This window comes from Sardina pilchardus, chromosome 8, assembly GCF_963854185.1.
Source record: "Sardina pilchardus chromosome 8, fSarPil1.1, whole genome shotgun sequence".
Lineage (NCBI taxonomy): Eukaryota > Metazoa > Chordata > Actinopteri > Clupeiformes > Clupeidae > Sardina > Sardina pilchardus.
The window spans coordinates 6,926,925-6,946,026 of NC_085001.1; the positions used below are offsets into that span (position 1 = coordinate 6,926,925).

Genomic DNA, 19,102 nt, shown 5'->3' on the forward strand with positions numbered 1-19,102 from the left:
GTGTGTGTGTGTGTGTGTGTGTGTGTCTGAGAGAGAGAGATAGCGCCATGCTGTGGACTGTGCTGTTCGCCCTCCTGCTGCTGCTGGTCCTGCAGGCTCAGCTGTGCGTGTGTCTGCGTGAGCTCCGTGCCTCCACCGCCACCGCCTCCGCCTCCGCCCTGGCACTGCCCCCACTTCCACCGCCGCCCTCCCAGACCACCACCACTGCCGCCACCGCCGCAACCAATGCCACTGCCCAGCGCCTCCCGGGAGCCATCATCATCGGCGTGCGCAAAGGGGGCACGCGCGCCCTGCTGGAGATGCTCAACCTCCACCCGGACGTGGAGGTGGCCAAGGCCGAGGTGCACTACTTCAACCTGGACGAGAACTACCGGCGGGGGCTGGACTGGTACCGTGCCCAGATGCCCTTCACCCTGCCGGGCCAGCTGACGGTGGAGAAGACCCCTGGCTACTTTGCGGCGCCGCTGGCTCCGGAGCGCGCCTGGCAGATGAACCCGGCGGTGCGGCTGCTGCTGATCGTCCGCGACCCGGCCGAGCGGCTCGTCTCCGACTACACGCAGGTGCTGCACAACCGCCTGCAGCGTCACAAGCCTTACCAGCCCCTGGAGGAGCTGCTGCTCCTGGACGACGACATCGACGACGACGGCGGCGGCGGCAACGACAGGCGCGCCAGGCGCATCGACCCCGGCTACAAGGCCCTCCAACGGAGCCTCTACCACGTGCACTTCCAGCGCTGGCTGGAGCACTTCCCGCGCGAGCAGATCCACGTGGTGGACGGCGAGGCGCTGGTCCGAGATCCCTACCCGGAGCTGCGCAAGGCCGAGCTCTTCCTGGAGCTGCCGCCGCGCATCAGGCCGTCCAACTTCTACTTCAACACCACCAAGGGCTTCTACTGCCTGGTCTCCGCCGGGCACGACAAGTGCCTGGACGAGTCCAAGGGGCGGCCGCACGCGCCGCTCAGCCAGAGGGCATTCCACAAGCTGTGCCGCTTCCTGCGGGAGCCCAACAAGCGCTTCTTTGACCTGGTGGGTCGGACTTTTCGCTGGTGCTGATAGTTCCAGCAAGGTCAGGTGGACCTAGGAGTCTATTTGCTGTATGATCTAGACATGCAGCAAAACCTGTCTCTGGAAAACAGGGGTTTCTAATACCACTTGTACATCAATGGCCAGGGCCAAGAAAATCAACCAGGGAATGAACTCTGATCGAATGCCTCAGTAGGAAACATTCCTGACTACTGTGGTGTGGGTGAGAGAGTCCACGTCCTGATCACTGGAGAAACTCGGAAACAAGTGAGCCCAACGGAATAGTTGGGCCCAAAGAATACGTTATCAATATTCAGGAATAATCTGTGGTTCCAACAAGGGGACCACCAATGCAATTGCTAAAAATGGCAGAGCATGTTTCAGTAAACACTCTGAGAAGAGGACAGCAACAATAATAGACATGCAATATGCTCATTTTGTTTACTTTGTCTGCAGTCTTGTTAGTTTGTGTCTGAGTCTGTGGCTAGATACATTAGCGGTCAGTAGCTACAATAACACATCTAGGCCAAAGTAATCGCTCTATAACTACTGAATTGGGGACAGTCGAGTCCAATTTGGACCAGCACTCACGCTGCAATAACGATTAGTTCCAGCTCTCCAAGTGCCCATCATGTTTGGAACTCATCAACTGAGAGCTGTGCTGTTTTTGTCTGTATGCTATGTTCCATGTGTAAATATCTTCCAGGCTCAGGACTGATGGGCCTACATGATCCCACCTGAGGAAACATGTCTCTCTTCAGAAAGGTTTTGAAGGAATGTGTCCATCAACTCAACCCATTTGATTAAAAAAGTACTCAGAGGTACTTGGGACAGCACATTGTTAGGCATAGAACATTTTTTTTATTTTGAAAAGGAGCCTGGTGCTACTGTGGCATATTTTTTTTGTTCTGGCCTATTTGATACCATGGCATTGTTTAAATAAATTACAGGTGTTTGTTACTGTAGGTGTTGGAACTATGTATTTAAGTTCAATTTATTAATGTTCAATGTACATTTCTTTTTCTGAATACAATTGCGATCTTAAATTAATTTTGCAATTAATAATTCTGAAACATATGAATTGCATTTCAGTGCACAGCAATGCTTTATTATTATTATTATTATTATTATTATTTCTATTTCTGTGAATAAATGCAGCAGTTCCTGAATAAACTGTCAATTTTGTCACATGGTCCTACTTTTATAGGTCAGACCTGGCATCTGGTTTAATCTTTTCTGGATGTGCGTACCCTTCCCTTTGGAACTGCTCCTACTATTAAAATGGTCAGTGCCTTCCTTGAAAGGTTTCCAGTGAGATCAGTTTGCGAAGTGACACCTGTCAGCATTTTTCACCCAAGTGTTTCTAATCAAGAAAAATGAATCCGCTAATGACTTGAGTTGAAAAAGAGATTCTAGGATACATAAAAAAGTTAAAAAAAAATAAATAAAAAAAAGTCGGCAAATATACTCCCAATAGATGGCTGTTTTAGGCACTACAGCCTTCATCATCCCCAGTACTAAGATCAAGGGCCTCTAGGCTGTAAGAAGCAGTGGAATCAAGTGTCTGAGGCCTTTTCTATCTTGAAAGAATCATGGACACATCCAAGATCTCCAGTAGCCTACTTTATATTCCCACGAGGCACCAAACAGAAGAGATTATAAATCAACCATGTAGTGTGAGAGATGTACAGCAACATGTTCAAGAAACTTTCTTACTCAGAAGTACTTATAAGTTCTGAGGTACAGTACATTAACTTTCTATCACCAATATATACTTCAATATATAGTACATCAATCGATGCCATTCCACTCCCCACTAAGCTCTTGCTAAAAAAAAAGGTGTTTCCTTCTTCTAAAGTGCTGTTGCTTGAGACCATACTTATTCACTACTCAATCTTTAAAGCCATCACGGCTTATTTGTTGCTGTCAGGAGACATTTCTCCATTGAAATTGGATCAAAAGCACTGACTGTGTTTAAAGACGACTGGGGAGCATACTAGTGTTAATTCTCTTTGACAATGCAAAGTTCAACTGTGGTGCATCTCACTCGAACTCATCCAATCATCAAGAGAGGAAGCAGTGTTTGATGTCTACATTACTTAAGATGATGTCTTCAGAGGACACAGCAGCCTTTGTTACAGTACAAGTCAGGAGAGAAAAGCGTCCAACGCAAATCTACTGTATAGCCTACGCCGTTTAACAGAGGCACAGGACTGAAAATAGCTGAAATGGTTCATGTCCACATTTTGCAGATAGGCTATGGTGCTTGCTCTGTCTCAAAGAGAAAGCTAACCCTACTGGTAATATGGCAGATGAAGGTGACAAAGGCAATTACAAAGCTCCCTCTGCAGGTCAATACTTACAATCAACAACATATGGTCTGTGTCTCCCTGTTCAGCAATTATGAGCTGTTTATCATTATGCAAGTAAATACCATTGAATCAATGTGGTATTTTTTCACAATGCTAGCATGTGAAATAAGTGTTTGATTGGTATTAGAATTGCATTTCACCAACACAAAAAAGTTATATAACCAATCATAGCAACAATCATAGTTGGTTTGCTTTTAACATACTCTTTCTATAGTAATCACTACTAGAAAATTTCATTATTTCAATGCTTGAAATGAGACAAAAAGACAAGGACTTGTAGTTTTGTATAAAATGGCTTTAACACGCTCTTTGTTCAGTATAAAACACTTTCAAATGCCAGGCCAATCAAAACAAATTCACTGCGACAAAGATACCCCATCAAATCTATAACATACAATTTCAAAGGGACTCCTTCCTACTTTGGGAAAATAAAACAAAAACACAAAATCTAACACTCATAGTTAGCCATAATATTAATTAATTTAAAAAAAAAGGAGAGAAGGAACATGAACTGGTCTGGTCACAGTCCGTGGAGGAGAGCTTAACAGTCTGGATCGGCATGTTATTACGCAGTCTTCTGCTGACCCTTCTTGCCAATCAGGGACTTGTGGATGTGAGGAATCACACCTGTAGACAGACACAAACACACACAGGACATTAGATCGTAACGATAGAGGAACAGGACACCCCTGTTCTCACACCTATCTGCCATTATGCTATAAGCTTCAGAATCATTATGTCATTTTCATAAACAAGGAGATGCATTAAATCAATATAATGAAACACCACTGATGATCTTCAGCATGCATGAAAGTCCAACGAAAGCAGCTACTTTTTGGTAGCTGTGCAACAACTCCCTCTACAGGCAAACAAATACCTGGTCGAACAGATTTGACATTTTAAAAATAGGTGAAGGATATGACTGCTTTCCTCAATGGAACAATTTCCTGTGCTCAATTTTCTTTTAATTGAGCATTTTGTGTCAGGCTCCTATAGGGTTTTAGGGTATATACACACACACACACACACACACACACACACACACACACACACACACACAGGCACACACACACACCCACACACACACAAATATAAGCAGCCGCACTCACCACCACCCGCAATAGTGGCCTTGATGAGGGAGTCCAACTCCTCGTCTCCACGAATGGCCAACTGCAAGTGGCGTGGGGTGATACGCTTCACCTTCAGATCTTTAGAGGCGTTACCCGCCAACTCAAGCACCTGTAAAGACACATGTTTTTACTGATAATTAATCATCATAAAACTCCTGGCTATTTCCATTAGCAATGGATGTTATGTTATAAATACAACTACGTAAAAACAATTTACATTCGGTCATCAATATGATTTTTCTCTCATGTCTGGGGAACATCACCTAGATACCCGGGCCTTTGAGAACAATGTCTGACCAATTGCCAAATGTATTTATTTATTTTTATATTTCTACCCAATGGAGCAATTCCAACATTGTACCACTGCAAACCGATTCGGTCTATTTAATATACATGCTTTACATAGTTTTATGCTCATACACAGGCTTTTCAGTGGGTTTTAGTCAGAGGTTACATACTTCTGCTGTGAGATATTCAAGGATGGCTGCACTGTAGACAGCAGCCGTGGCTCCAACGCGCCCATGGCTTGTGGTGCGGGTCTTCAAATGCCTGTGGATACGCCCCACGGGAAACTACCAGAGGATGCAGAGAACAGGTTAGGTTGGCAAGATTAAGACTGTGTTTTGGCTAAGTTTAGTTATTACAGTGCTAGCACAGTTAAGGGTTTACCCTTCGTTAAGGGTGATGGATTACCTGCAGCCCTGCCCTCTGTGAGCGTGACACTGCTTTTGCCTTGGCCTTGCCACTGTCTTTTCCTGCTTTCCCGCCAGCCTGTAGAATGACAGCGTGGAGAAAAGTGGGTTTTATTTTGGTCATGATTTTTCTTACAAATAGTAAACCGTTCAAGGGTAAATAGCACAGCCGAATCGAAAGCCTACTTCGTGAAATCTGGACAACTGTTAGCCTGGAAAAGCTCACGTCGCTCAAGGGAGGTGCTGAAATCAAAACAAGCAGGACTGCAAAGATGCGTGGAAAAAGTACGAGGGGTTTCCCGCCAAGACCCCCACCACACTCCCGAGATCAGATACGTTTCTGATCAATTAAGCGCACATGTGTAAAACATTTCCGAACCCACCACTACACGCTAAAGTCGGCTAAACTGCCAAAACGGCCATAAGAGATCACTGTTACAGTGACACTGGACCACGTTTGTAAAGTAACAAATTCACACTTATCCGACATCATTCCGTTAATAATAATAATGCTAAAAAAGGGTTGACTTTAAAGAGTTAACCCTTATGACCATAGGCAACTTCAATTTTAACGTTAGCTGGCTAACAATGGTAATGTTCAGTTTTAATCCGACGTTACTTGGTCAAAGGTGACAAAGCTATTCACGTTACTACTGCAACAGTATTGTTAGCTATGTGTATTTACGGCTTAAACTGCCTACCAATATATTGACAAAAACCCTTTATTATGACGGCAGGTAATGGAGAGTTAATGAGTTAAATGTTAACCGTTAAATTGTGAGAAACGCGAGGTGACGATAAAATTTTTCCCCTTTAACGTTCATTATTTGAACAATGAAATGTATATTTAAAACCTGCGGTTAAACAGTGACTAGCAGTCTAACTAACGTTAGGTAGCTAGCGATAACTTGCACTACCATGACCAACATTAATGTTAGGGTCAGGTTAGTGCTCATCTCCGCGCTGTTTCAACTGCTAGCTAAACATTAATTGTCCTTTTCTAACTAACGTCGGACATTTGCAACAATGATAGAATTCCATGAACAGGTCCATCACATTTTGCGTTTTCAAGGTGTAGCGTTTGGTCTAACTTTAAAGGTAATTTCAACTTAAAATGTTAATTTGCGGTGCTCGTGACAGCAGGAGCATGTTAACGTTAACACTAAATAGCTAACGTTGACTCAACTAAGGCACGCTAGCGTTAACTTACCTAGTGCTATCGGGCTAACGTTAGCCAGTTGCGCTACGAGGTATTGCAAGCGAAGTACATTTACTGTATTTTAAAAAACAGATAGCGTAACATAATATTAAACTCGCAAATTGAATAAATGCAGCGTATTCCGGATACCAGTAAGAAGTTGGCTATTACATCAGTAGAGTGAACTGTCAACACAAAAATTAGCAGATCAGCTAATGTTAACGACACCGACAGTGGTGTCAATTTTGCTGCTAACTGGCTTGCTAGCTAACGTTAACTAAGTATCGCTAACGTTAATCAAACATGATCAAATATATCTTCGCATGTCTAGACGTAAACTCATTGTGCACTTAAATTGTGCTCGTCTAGACGAGTATGGGGCTACTTGTAGAAAGACAACAGTCTTACCATTTCACCGCTTGGTAATTTGAAGTAAGGAATCTGAAGATACGAAAAAATCGACTAAACGAAGAGGAACAATAAACCCCTCCACGGGTTTTAGAATGGAGTTATCGCGAGCAAAGTCAATGACCAATGACAGTGTTTGTTGTTGGTTCGAATATAAATTCTATCCAATGGTTTTATTCCTTGCTGAAATGTACCCATCCCCCACTCTGAATCATTTGCACACGAGTTGAAATATGCTGTGTTCACGGACGAACCGGAATGATAAACATTTAAAAGCACTTCCAGAAGTTATCTAAGAATACGATTATGAAAACAACAAAAACATCGAAACACGATGGCCATTCACATCACACATAACACATTCAATAATGCACAAAGATTGATGTATCTATTCACAATTAGTTAAATGAATAAAACGTGTGCAGTGGTCTACTGTAGCCTACTATACGTTTTGTTGTGGTGAATGGTCTTGTCTTGATACAACGTTACAAAACATGAAAAAGCAATAACCCAATACACCTAAATTAGGCCTATGTGATTTGTAGCTAAATTGATGTGTCAGGAAAGCAAATCCACTATTAAACTGAACTTGCAAAAGGACTTGCAGTTTTTTTTTTTTTTTTTTTACAAAATAGGAAGAATAAATACTCAATTTCATCAATAGCTTAGTATGTTGGTAGACCTAATGTCCTCTCTCGATTACCCTGTGCAAATGTTTCTATCTACCTTGACATTTTTCTAGGCTAGGCTATTTATCTTTAATTTCCTCTTTTAGGGATCAATAAAGTAGGCTATATCTATCTATCTATCAAAAGAGTGTAGGCCTAATTTTTTTAAGGGCTAGGGCAACTTTCCTAAAAAAAACTGCAATCACCACAACAAGATATTCCTGAATGTCAAAGTATAGTATCTATAGCATCATCACATATAGGCCTACATGATTTGTGATATTTGTGAACTACCACTGTTATGCTACTGCTACATGAATTCCAACCTCCACTTCCAAATACTCCTGGAACTTTACATTTGGGACCGTATCAGGGATGTGGACTACTGGCTAGTAGGCCTAAATTTAGATCTGCTTTACGAGCTGCATACAGAAATGATGCTACGCACAAGTAGGCCTAAATATATCATCACTCTCATTGACAGGCAGCCAGAGTCAAAACCTTGTTGCACTTTGATGGCATTATGCTAGATGGGCAGAACGATATGGATGGTGTCCAATGTATGATTTTTAGGTCTATAAGGAATTTCTATAAGGAATTTTCGGCTAGTTTAAATTTTACCATGGTCCTTGTTCATGTTGCTAGATATGTCACCTGAGAAGTGATATCTTTTATCTATTTATTATGTCGCAATTCAGAATTTACGCTCCATGTTGAGATGCCATTTGGGGGTGAGATTATGGCATTTGAAGGCTATTACCCGTAATATCATCTTGTTGTGAACAGAGCATTCCCCGGTTTGGCCTCATTATTGACAGAAGGGAGACCAATCGGAAGGGAAGTAGCCATGGTCGACGCGAAGGGGGGTGTGTTCGCAAAGACACGCAGAAGAACATAGGAGCTGGCTGCTGGTGATGGTGAAGATGGCGGATGGTGACAGTGGGAGTGAGCGCGGTGGAAGCAGTGGTGGTGGTGGAGGGGGTGGAGGCAGTGGATTTCACTATCAGAGAGATCAAGAGACGCAGGAGCTGGCCTCGAAGCGTCTCGACATTCAAAATAAGCGATTCTATTTGGATGTAAAACAAAATTCGAAAGGTCGGTTCATCAAGATCGCTGAGGTTGGAGCCGGTGGCTCGAAAAGTCGGCTGACACTTTCTATGTCAGTCGCGGCGGAATTTCGTGACTACCTGGGCGATTTTATAGAACACTATGCCCAACTTGGGCCCAGTAGTCCAGAACAGATCGCACAGTCTTCAGGGGGCGACGATAGTGGTCCGAGAAGGGCGCTGAAGAGCGAATTCCTGGTCAGAGAGAACAGGAAATACTATCTCGATCTAAAGGAGAATCAGCGGGGGAGGTTTCTCCGAATTCGACAAACCGTCAACCGTGGGCCAGGGTTCGGTGTTGGAGGAGGAGGAGGAGTACCTGGCGGAGGCATGCAATCTGGACAAACAATCGCTCTTCCTGCTCAGGGTCTAATTGAATTTCGTGACGCCTTGGCCAAGTTAATAGATGATTACGGAGGAGATGATGACGAGTTGGCTGGTGGTGGGTGCGCTGGGGGCTATGGGGAGCTTCCTGAGGGCACTTCCATCATGGTGGACTCCAAACGATTCTTTTTTGACGTGGGATCAAACAAGTATGGCGTATTCCTGCGTTTGAGCGAAGTAAAGCCCAGCTACAGAAACTCAATTACGATTCCATTTAAAGCCTGGAGCAAGTTCGGAGGTGCGTTCAGCCGCTACGCCGAGGAGATGAAAGAGATCCAAGAAAGGCAGAAGGATAAAATGTACGAGAGGAGAGCGGATGAATCGGAAGGAGACGACGTTGATGACGATTGATGCGGTCAGCTGTCGAAACGAAGTTTCCATCGGCGATCTGAGATAAAAATGGAACGACCTCAATGTGCATGATGAACTGATCACTGTGTGTAGGCTACCACGGTGAGCAAAGTTTTGACTGAGCAAATTCAATTATTTAGATAAGTAGCTAGAATGCTAAATGACTGCATTGGCTACTTCAGTAGTTAGACCTAGGCTAGGCCTTGAGAAAAAATGGCTGAAAAAAAACGGAAGTTTGATATGTTAAGGTAAATCTCTATCCCTATAACCCAAGTGTTCATGTGTAGGAATAACACTGTGGACTCCCGCTGTGAGAATGTCAATGTGTTTCTAATGTGTATTTAGGCTACCAGAATGGAGGTAAAATTGTGTGAGCCAGAATTTAGCCTTACCTTGTACAAGCCCTCGGCGTTTGCCCATCCCAGCATCCCATTTTTTTTAAAGAGCCACAGAGGATTGGTGCTTAAAAAGTTGTGACATTTCTCTTGGGCACATAATTACCATGATTCAGTATGGCGAAGGCGGTAGGACTTACGAGGCCTTACAAGGCATGTCCACTAACTATCAGTAGGCTACAACTCTTCTGGTCATCTGAGTTGGAATATGCACATCACTCAACAGATATAATATAGCCTCCTCAAACATGGGGTTGTGAATTGGTGCTTATTCATTTGTTTTCCTGTTCCTTTTTTTTTTTTTTTTTACAAATGTAAAGACTAATCTAGTTTGATATAGCCTAGGTATTTAAATTGAAACACCCCCCTTAACGTCATAATTGATACATAGGAATGAATGTAGCTTCTGAATTCAGTTATCACTGAATGTCCTTTGACAAATGATTGGAAGGAGAAGAGTAAAATAAGCACAATTTTGTTGTGTTTAATGGATGGAGGCTAGGTCCAAAAGGATGGGGGAAAAGGGAATTGAATATATTTGGACCTGTTTTCCTAGGTGAGGTTCAGCCTAGATTGTTAAATAAACAGAGCGCTTAAAATGAACACAGATAAAACTGTTAAGCGAATTATACTTTAAGGTAACTAACAAAGTTAGAAAATAGTTATTTTTAAAATGCATAGAAAAAATATACATAGAATTATATTTATATAAATATATATCTATATATATATATATATATATACATATATGAAAGATGCATATAAATGCTTCCTGAACAAGCTTATTGAAACACATTGAGCTTGGATGCAATTATCCAGGGGAAATAATTCTTACTGAGTTTACATCAAAATATTTTAGCTGTGTCCTCACAGCTTACAGTGGTTTCAGCCTGCTTTTTTAAAAAGAAAAAAAAAACATTCATCATCAAAGTGTTTTGGTTTAAAGTTAGCCCTGCTTTTTAAACTTTACGTTTGAGTCTTACTCGGACAGAGTTGGACCGGAACAGATTCTGCTATTCCAGCCCAGAATCTCACCCAGGGTCAATTGCTGTCTGGGTCAGCTACAGTTTTCAGTTCAGGTGCAAGACATCAAACACAAGCCCTCTTTATATCCTCATGTTACTCTTGACTATTTTCAACTCTGCATGCCTCTTCTGTTCTGGAACTGCCTTGTGTTTCTCATTTGCATATTGCTGTATGTTGATATTTATCAGTGGGCTTTTAAAGTTTTTTGTTTTGTAAAGAAGATAAAGGAACCAAACGTTTACCTATATAGTTTAACTTTTAAATTGTGGCGTTTGTTGCACTTGAGGAAAAAAAAAAGATTAACTGTCCGTTGAGCTTGATGTGAAACTTTTCTTTACCTTTTTGTTTAATTTAATCAGTCAGTCAATACAGCAAAGAATTTGTCATCTAAACCACATGAGAGCAATACTAGAGTCTTTTCTATTAATAATATCTATTAATTTTGTCTACATCTTTATTTCTGTACTGTGTTATGTGAAATGGCAGCTGTTTCAGTTGTGTGCTCTGCTGTAAAAAAAAGAGAAAAAAATAGACAACATTTCAAAAATAAATATAATTCTTTGCTGAATAAATGGATTTTAAACTTATCAGATGACAAGTGTGTTTTTACAGGTGATGTGTTAAGTGGCATATTTCTGAAGAGGTTAATCTCTTCAAATTGGGTGGTCAGTTGAACACAGTTTATGAACAATACAGTACCCTCCAGAATTATTGGCACCCTTGGTAAAAGTTGACTAAAAATAGGTATAAAAAATAATCTTTAGGTGATTTATTTACTCCCACAATGAAAACAATGAGGAATATACCCTGCAAGGCAAGCACATTTATTCTGAGAAAAAGGAAAATCTCATAAAGAAATAAATATTTTTAACAAAAACAGCTTGCTCACAATTATTGGCACCCCTGAAACATATTATGTACAACATTTAACAGGAGCATTTTCCTATGTAAATGCAACATTTTAAAGTAAATCAGAGTGTCTGTGAACTTTCAGAAGTAGTTCATGACGTTCTTTTTCACTATGGTATGAAAATGAAGTCACTCAGAGGCTAAATCCTCTAGTCATTTTTCAACATTGGAGAGACAAGAGAATACACTAAATTGAAATAAAAAGAAATTGTGTTGACATTTGTAAGTAAGAGAATGTCTATGGAAACTAGGTATTTTGTTGAAAATGCCTATATTTTCACTTAAAATGATGACTAAAAGGTTCTAATCATCTAGAAATGTGGCAAACATGCTTGGACAAAGACCCATGGCTATTTTGCTCCCACGCACAGTATAGAGGATGGTATGATATAAGAACTCCAATTCCATAAGAACCACTGTTGAGAGTTACAGACAAAGCTATCATCTTGGGGTCACCAAGTCCCCCCAAAAAATCTTCAAAAGTGACCTCACTGCTAATAGATTATTTAGACAGCATGTCAGGTTAAAGCTAGTAGAGTCATTTAATGAACAATGTAAATGGCAGGAGTTAATTAATGGTATCATGACATGTCTGGGAGTGTGGTCTATTGTCAGATGAAAATAAAATTATGCTCTTTTGCTAAAAACACTTAAAGGGATATTCCGCCATTTGTGGAAATACGCTCATTTTCCACCTTCCCTCGAGCAAAACAATCGATATTTACCTTGTTCCCGTTCATCCAGCCATTCTGTGAGTCTGGCGATACAACTTTTAGCTTCAGCCTAGCATAGATCATTGAATCGGATTAGACCATTAGCTTCTCGCCTGCTAGCTTCATGTTTAAAAGTGACTAATATTTCTGGTAATTTTCCCATTTAAAACGTGTGTCCTCTCAAGTTAGAAAGTGCAATAAGACCAACTGAAAATGAACCCTGCCGTTTTTCTAGGCTGATTTGACATGGAACTACATTCTCATCTGGCGTAATAATCAAGGCAACTTGCAGCTACTGGCACTACTACTGCTTGATGTCTATGAGGACTATTTTCAGATGCTGCGTACGATATCACTGCACCTATGGTACGTTTGCAAGTTGCCTTGATTATTACGCCAGATGAGAGTGTAGTTCCATGTCAAATCAGCCTAGAAAAACGCCAGGTTTCATTTTCAGTTGGTCTTATTGCACTTTCTAACTTGAGAGGAGACACGTTTTAAATGGGAAAATTATCAGAAATCGTAGTCACTTCTAAACATGAAGCTAGCAGGCGAGAAGCTAATGGTCTAATCCGATTCAGTGATCTATGCTAGGCTGAAGCTAAAAGTTGTATCGCCAGACTCACAGAATGGCTGGATGAACGGGAACAAGGTAAATATCGATTGTTTTGCTCGAGGGGAGGTGGAAAATGAGCGTATTTCCAAAAATGGCGGAATATCCCTTTAAGGTGTCTTTGGCGTACATAGAAGAATGACTATACTAAAAAGAACCCCATGCCTAATCAGAATTATGGTGGAGGGGCTGTGCTATTGTGGGGCTGTTTTAATTCCCAAAGGCCTTGGGAACCTAATTAAGGTGCATGGCATCATGAACACCAAGAAAAACCTTTTTCAAAGGAAATCAAACAATCTCTGCCAAGGCCCTAAAAGTTGGTCATGATTGGATCATTCATCAGGTCAATGAACCAAAACAAATGCACAGATCAAAACAAATATGGTTTACTGAACACAAAATCAAGCTTCAGACATTGCCATAGCAGTCCCCTGATCTAAACTCCATAGAAAAACAGTGGGATGAGTCAACGAGAAGAATGCACAAGTGTGGACCTAGCAATCTGGACGATCTGGGGAGGTTTTGTAAAGATGAATGGTCTTAAATCCCTTACTTTGTATTCTCAATCTTAATGGGGTGTCAGAGAAGAATATTATATGCTGTTTTATTGACAAAGGGAGGTTTAAGAAGGTATTACAAGTAGGGGTGCCAATAATTGTGAGTGACGTGTTTTTATTAAAGACATTTATTTCTTTATGAGATTTTCCTTTTTCTCAGAATAAATTTGCTTCCCTTGCAGGATGTATTTTTCCTCGTTGTTTTCATTGTGGGAGTACAATAAATCACCTAAAGATTATTTTTTAGACCTATTTTTAGTCAACTTTTACCAATGGTGCCAATAATTCTGGAGGGTACTGTATATGACCGAGCAAGAATGTCCTTGCGTGAAGAATGTCAAGAACTTCCAGGGTCAGACATGTCACTAAAGTCAGGGGGTTGAAGCGGAGGATCTTTGGTAAAGTCATGAAACCGATTTCCTGCACTCTTGGAGTTTAACAAGGCCTATATAATGTTCACCAAAATGAGTCTTGAACAGATTTTACAGATGTTTTGTCTCTAAATGTGGTATGTTACAATGCTGAGCAGAAGATAATGTATTTGGTTAGTATCCACACTCTCATCCATAAACACCCACACCGTCTTGATGGTTACTGCGCACATGGCCTGGTGAGGGAGGACTTATTCGAGCTCTGCAAAACAAGACCCCGGATTTGGCAAAGGGCCGCTGGGTGCATTTGTTCAGGTTTCATAGACTGTATGTATGCACTACGCAGTATCAAACACCAGCTTCCCCATTCTCAGAATTATTGCCATCTTTGGTAAAGAAAATCTTATATAAAATGAAACAAAAGCATTTTCCTATCTATAGGCCTATTCAACTTCTCTAAATTAATGAGTGTCTTTGAACCTTCAGAAGTAGATCATGAGTTTCATTTTCACAAAGGTATGAAAATGAAATGACAGAGGCTAAATCCTTTTTCAACATAGGCACGACACAAGGATACAGTGCTGACATTTGTTAGTCAGGGAATGGCTAAGACGACTAGTACTTCAGTGGAAATGTCTGTATTTACAGTTAAAACAATAATTAAAACGTTCTAATCAACTGGAAATGTGACAAACATGCTTGGACAAATACCCATTCATCAGGTCAATGCACCAAAACAAACTTCAAGATAAAAAAAACAAACCAAAAAACCCCAAATGGTAACATATTTTGATGTGTCACTGTTACAGTGTACCTACTGTACCTAATTAGGTACAGTGATACAACATGTGTAACAACATGCACTAGGATGTACTAGTATACTTGCATTATGTATTTGTGGGTACCTATATAGTTGTTACATTGTAATACTGAGTGCTTTTACAAAACTTTGCCAATTTGCCAACATTTTTCATCAGAGGCAAAGGGCTGACCTGAGACCTGCTGGATGGGGTAAATCTGGTCGATATATTTACAGTAATATACAAACCATTCTTAGCTCCAGTCAGGGCCTCATTGTCCTCAGTGTACATGTAACAGTTGCACTGCTACACCTTTGTAACTCTTTGATACAGTGGAATAAACCTGTCAAGTGTTAATTACTTGCACGCACATATGACATGTATGTTGTCTTTGATGTCTTGGAACATGTCTGCCATTACCCTACGTACCACATGTATCAATTGTGTTGGTACACACTTATTACTCTTTGATACAGTGGCATCAACCCGTAACAGGAGGCTCTATATCAGCTCTTAGATATCTCTCCATGAGTCCTGCAGCCAAGAGGACTAACACGCCCTCATCTGAATGGAGGAGACTCATGAGCTCCTGATCTACCTCAGTGCTCACTGAGGTAAGCCACTGTGCGGTGCCTTTTGCAGGCACACTCAACTACTGGGTAGTTTACAGTTTTTGCCTATTGCTTACACACGTTTTGCAGCATTTGGCTCATTATGTCAAAACTCTACACACAGCTATATAAGACATAGCACTTGGGGATAAACAACTCACATCTATGCCAAAATGAAACACTGCAATCAAAACATAACACTCCTTTCTACAAACTAAATTCTTGCAACAAAACTAAACACACAAGCACCATTTGAATTATCCTACATATCACCAGTAACACACTGATGTGCTTTACATGAAACACTGCCGTCTTTGTATTTTTTTTTTTATTATCTTTTTTGGTCATTTTCTCAAACCTCGTCTTCTGTAAAACTCAAAAGTTGTAATCAATCAAGAGATTTTACAAAAAACAAACATTCTTACAGAAATAAAGAGAAATAGAAACGTCAAATATAGCAACAAAACAAAAGAAAAAAAAACAATTACTGGATCATTTGCGATTGAAAAAAAAACAACATACATATTTGTTTTGTGTGTGTGTGTGTGTGTGTGTGTGTGTGTGTGTGTGTGTGTGTGTGTATGTCTGTGAATGTGTATGTGCATGTGAGTGTGTGTGTGTGTGTGTGTGTCTGTGAGTGTGTATACAGTATGTGCAAGTTACTGTAGTGTGTATGTGGTGGGGGCTGGGGGGGATTGATCCCCAATGTCTTCACATGAACTTTCCACCGCCATGCAGAAAATACTGTAATTCCTCAATTGCATTTAGAAATGGGCTGTAAGGGGGCAGGTATGCAACTTTTGATATATGAAATTGATATGGTTGTTGAACCAATCTCAGACCAGAGCAGCCCTGATGTCATCTGAGACATATCTCTGCACTGGTCCTTGTCTTTCTCCTTGTCCTCTTCCACATCCGACAGCTCTCTCTCCTTGTCCTCCTATACTTCTTACTCTCATTGGGTGCCTCTCATTTGGTCTTTTACAGTTTTTGCCTATTGCTTACACACTAAAATCAAATGCTTACACCAAAGCCTCAATACCTCAACCTCTTGTATTATACTTTACACACAGTGTGACCATAGCTTAAACACATTCTCTGCTTTGCACATTGTTTGCAATTCTGCAAAACACTTTTTGCGAAACACTACACACGTTTTCTTACATAAGACACTTTGTGCAAAAACAAAATCCCCTGGTATCACTGGGAAAACACTTTGTTCAAAATGTAAAACTCATCTGGCAATTGTAGGCACTTACTTATACACCTGAAAACACGTGCACAGAAAACAGAGCACCAATCGGTCTGAACCTTAACACTACAAATAGGCCTCCAGTAAGCCATTTTGAGAACTTTGCAAGCATGGAGACAATTCATATATCAAAAGTTGTATACCTGCCCGCTTACAGCCCCTAAATGCATTTGAGGAAATAGTTCTGCATGGTGGTGGAAAGTAAATGATCGCCAACCACACGCCTGCATACCTCTTCTGCAGGCAATATGGCAAGAGGCATGTGGAGACATTGGGGATCAATCCCCCCCATTGTATGTGTGTATGATATATGATATATTTTGTTGTGTTTTTCAATCACAAATGATCCAGTAATTTTTTTTACTTTTGTTTTGTTGCTATATTTGACTTTTCTATTTCTCTTTATATCTGTAAGAATGTTTGTTTTTTGTAAAAACTCTTGTTTTGATTACTGCAGAAAATCTACTTTAGAGTTTTTACAGAAGATGAGGTCTGAGAAAATGACCAAATAAAATACAAAAATAGAAACACAGACGGCAGTGTTTTCTATAGAGTGCATCAGTGTGTTACTGGTGATATAAGGGTAATTCAAATGGTGCTTGTGTGTACAGTTTTGTTGCAAGAATTTAGTTTTTAGAAAGGAGTGTTATGTTTTGATTGTAGTGTTTCATTTTGGCATAGATGTGAGTTGTTTATCCCCAAGTGCTATGTGTTATATAGCTGTGTGTAGAGTTTTGAAATAATGAGCCAAATTCTGCAAAACGTAGAAAACGTTGTAAGCAATAGGCAAAAACTGTATACACCCCTTCCTATACACCACTTCCTTCCTCGATCCTCGTCCTCACTGATCTAGATAAAGAATGATGGGGTGACAACAATGGGATAGTCTATCCAGTGCTAGTTATAGATCAGTGGGAACGCCCCTCGAGGATCAAGCATCGAGGATCGAGGAGAGATGTTGAGAGGCACCCATAGTTCTCAAAATGGCTTACCTGAGGCCTATTTGTAGTGCTAAGGTTCAGACCGATTGGTGTTATGTTTTCTGTGCACGTGTTTTCAGGTGTATAAGTAAGTGCTTGCAATTGCCAGATGAGTTTAGCATTTTGAACAAAGTGTTTTCCCAATGATATCAGGGTATTTTGTTTTTTTTACCCAAAGTGTTTAATGTAGGAAAAAGTGTGTAGTGTTTTGCAAAAAGGGTTTTGCATAAAGAAAATGTGTGTAGTGTTTCGCAAAAAGGGTTTTGCAGAATTGCAAACAATGTGCAAAGCAGAGAATGTGTTTAAGCTATGGTTATGTTGGGGGTCCAGAAAGGAACCATTTTGTGTCTTTCTGCAGTAATGATTTTTAATTCGCATGAGTAATATTTTCAATTAAAATGCTTGTATGTTTTAGTTTGACATGGTATACATTGCACACATCCAGTTTGCTGTCGGGTAAAATATCAAGGACGGGGTCTCCAGGCCTGTAGATGGCACCCTGGGAGAGAGGGATGGGAATGGGGGACAGGTGCTATATAGCTGGCAGAGAAGAAGGAATGTTGAATGCCAGTGTGCAACACCTGAACCTTGCCTTGTCCGTTCTCTTTGTGTTTTAAGGTATGTTTCATTTTTAATCTTACTGTTGCCATCTAAGATTGCTTGGTAGAAATTACTGGTTAATGTGTTGAATGTTGAATGCGTTGAGTGATTCTTATTACAATTAAATGAATGTTAATGCAAGCAAATGTTTGGTGCCTCCATTAACCATGTGGCCATTGCCTTTTTAGTGAGGTTACAAAGGGATGAATTGGTTGTTGAATGTTTATTCTTAAATACATATTCTGATCAAGGATGTTAATGATGTAATGTGTGTGATGATATTTAGTGACAAATGGATGAATTGGTTGCTGGATGCTTATTCTCAATTGCATATATGTATTCTTACCAGAGATGTTAATGATTTAATGTGTATGATGCTATTTAGTGTTTAGTGTGTCTGAACAGTGGTTGATATCCTGCAATAGTAAAAGTATTTATGCTGAACGCATTGTTTTAAACTAATAAATGGAATGCCAGTGTGCAACACCTGAACCTTGCCTTGTCCGTTCTCTTTGTGTTTTAAGGGAACGTGGTCGTGCCGTGCCCCAAGCTCCCCTAGACTTGGAGGCCGGTAATAGTTACACTGTGTGTAAAGTATAATGCAAGAATTTTAGGTATTGAGGCTTTGGTGTAAGCATTTGATTTTAGTGTGTAAGCAATAGGCAAAAACTGTAAAAGAGACAATTCATAAACATAGAAAACGATACATCAGACATCCAAATAATAAACACCTTTTAGCAATATGTTAAAGGAACACTTCACCGTTTTTTCATATTAAACTATGTTATTCCCTTAACTAAGACGAATTGATACATACCTCACACGTTTCAATGCGTGCACTCACTGGCTCTGGCGCGGGGCAACTTTGATAGCACTTAGCTAGCCCAATGCATTCATTAGGATCCAAACAGAAATTAAGTTAGAAGCGACCAAACACCTCCATA

The 19,102-nt window shown here is 40.6% G+C and overlaps 3 protein-coding genes across 3 annotated transcripts in view; 2 read left to right on the top strand and 1 right to left on the bottom strand.

Moving 5' to 3' along the window:
• hs3st1l2 (heparan sulfate (glucosamine) 3-O-sulfotransferase 1-like 2) overlaps positions 1-2,121 on the top strand; it is a 2,241-nt gene extending 120 nt beyond the window's left edge. Inside the window, exon 1 of the mRNA XM_062543949.1 lies at positions 1-2,121. This exon is cut by the window's left edge and continues 120 nt beyond it. Within this exon, the coding sequence (XP_062399933.1) occupies positions 48-1,052 (1,005 nt within the window). The 5' untranslated portion in view covers positions 1-47 and the 3' untranslated portion in view covers positions 1,053-2,121.
• A 1,547-nt stretch (positions 2,122-3,668) lies between these two features.
• LOC134088531 (histone H2A.V) lies at positions 3,669-6,973 on the bottom strand. Its single transcript, XM_062542521.1, has 5 exons — positions 6,823-6,973; positions 5,218-5,295; positions 4,983-5,096; positions 4,504-4,633; positions 3,669-4,021 (listed from the first exon to the last, which is right to left on the bottom strand). Exons 1-5 carry the CDS (start codon positions 6,823-6,825, stop codon positions 3,960-3,962), a joined length of 387 nt encoding a protein of 128 aa, XP_062398505.1. The 5' UTR covers positions 6,826-6,973; the 3' UTR covers positions 3,669-3,959.
• Positions 6,974-8,404: 1,431 nt separating this feature from the next.
• LOC134088532 (transcriptional activator protein Pur-beta-like) lies at positions 8,405-11,339 on the top strand. The gene has a single exon (XM_062542522.1). The coding sequence runs from the start codon at positions 8,405-8,407 to the stop codon at positions 9,329-9,331; it is 927 nt and encodes a 308-aa protein (XP_062398506.1). The 3' UTR covers positions 9,332-11,339.
• Positions 11,340-19,102: the final 7,763 nt, after the last annotated feature.

Coding starts and splice junctions, on each gene's coding strand:
- LOC134088531 (XM_062542521.1), bottom strand. Junction 5,097..5,217: donor CACAGAGGGCAGGGCTGCAG/GTAATCCATCAC, acceptor ATCCTCTGGTAG/TTTCCCGTGGGGCGTATCCA. Junction 4,022..4,503: donor GGCCACTATTGCGGGTGGTG/GTGAGTGCGGCT, acceptor GTCTGTCTACAG/GTGTGATTCCTCACATCCAC.
- LOC134088532 (XM_062542522.1), top strand. CDS start 8,405: ATGGTGAAGATGGCGGATGGTGACAGTGGGAGTGAGCGCGGTGGAAGC.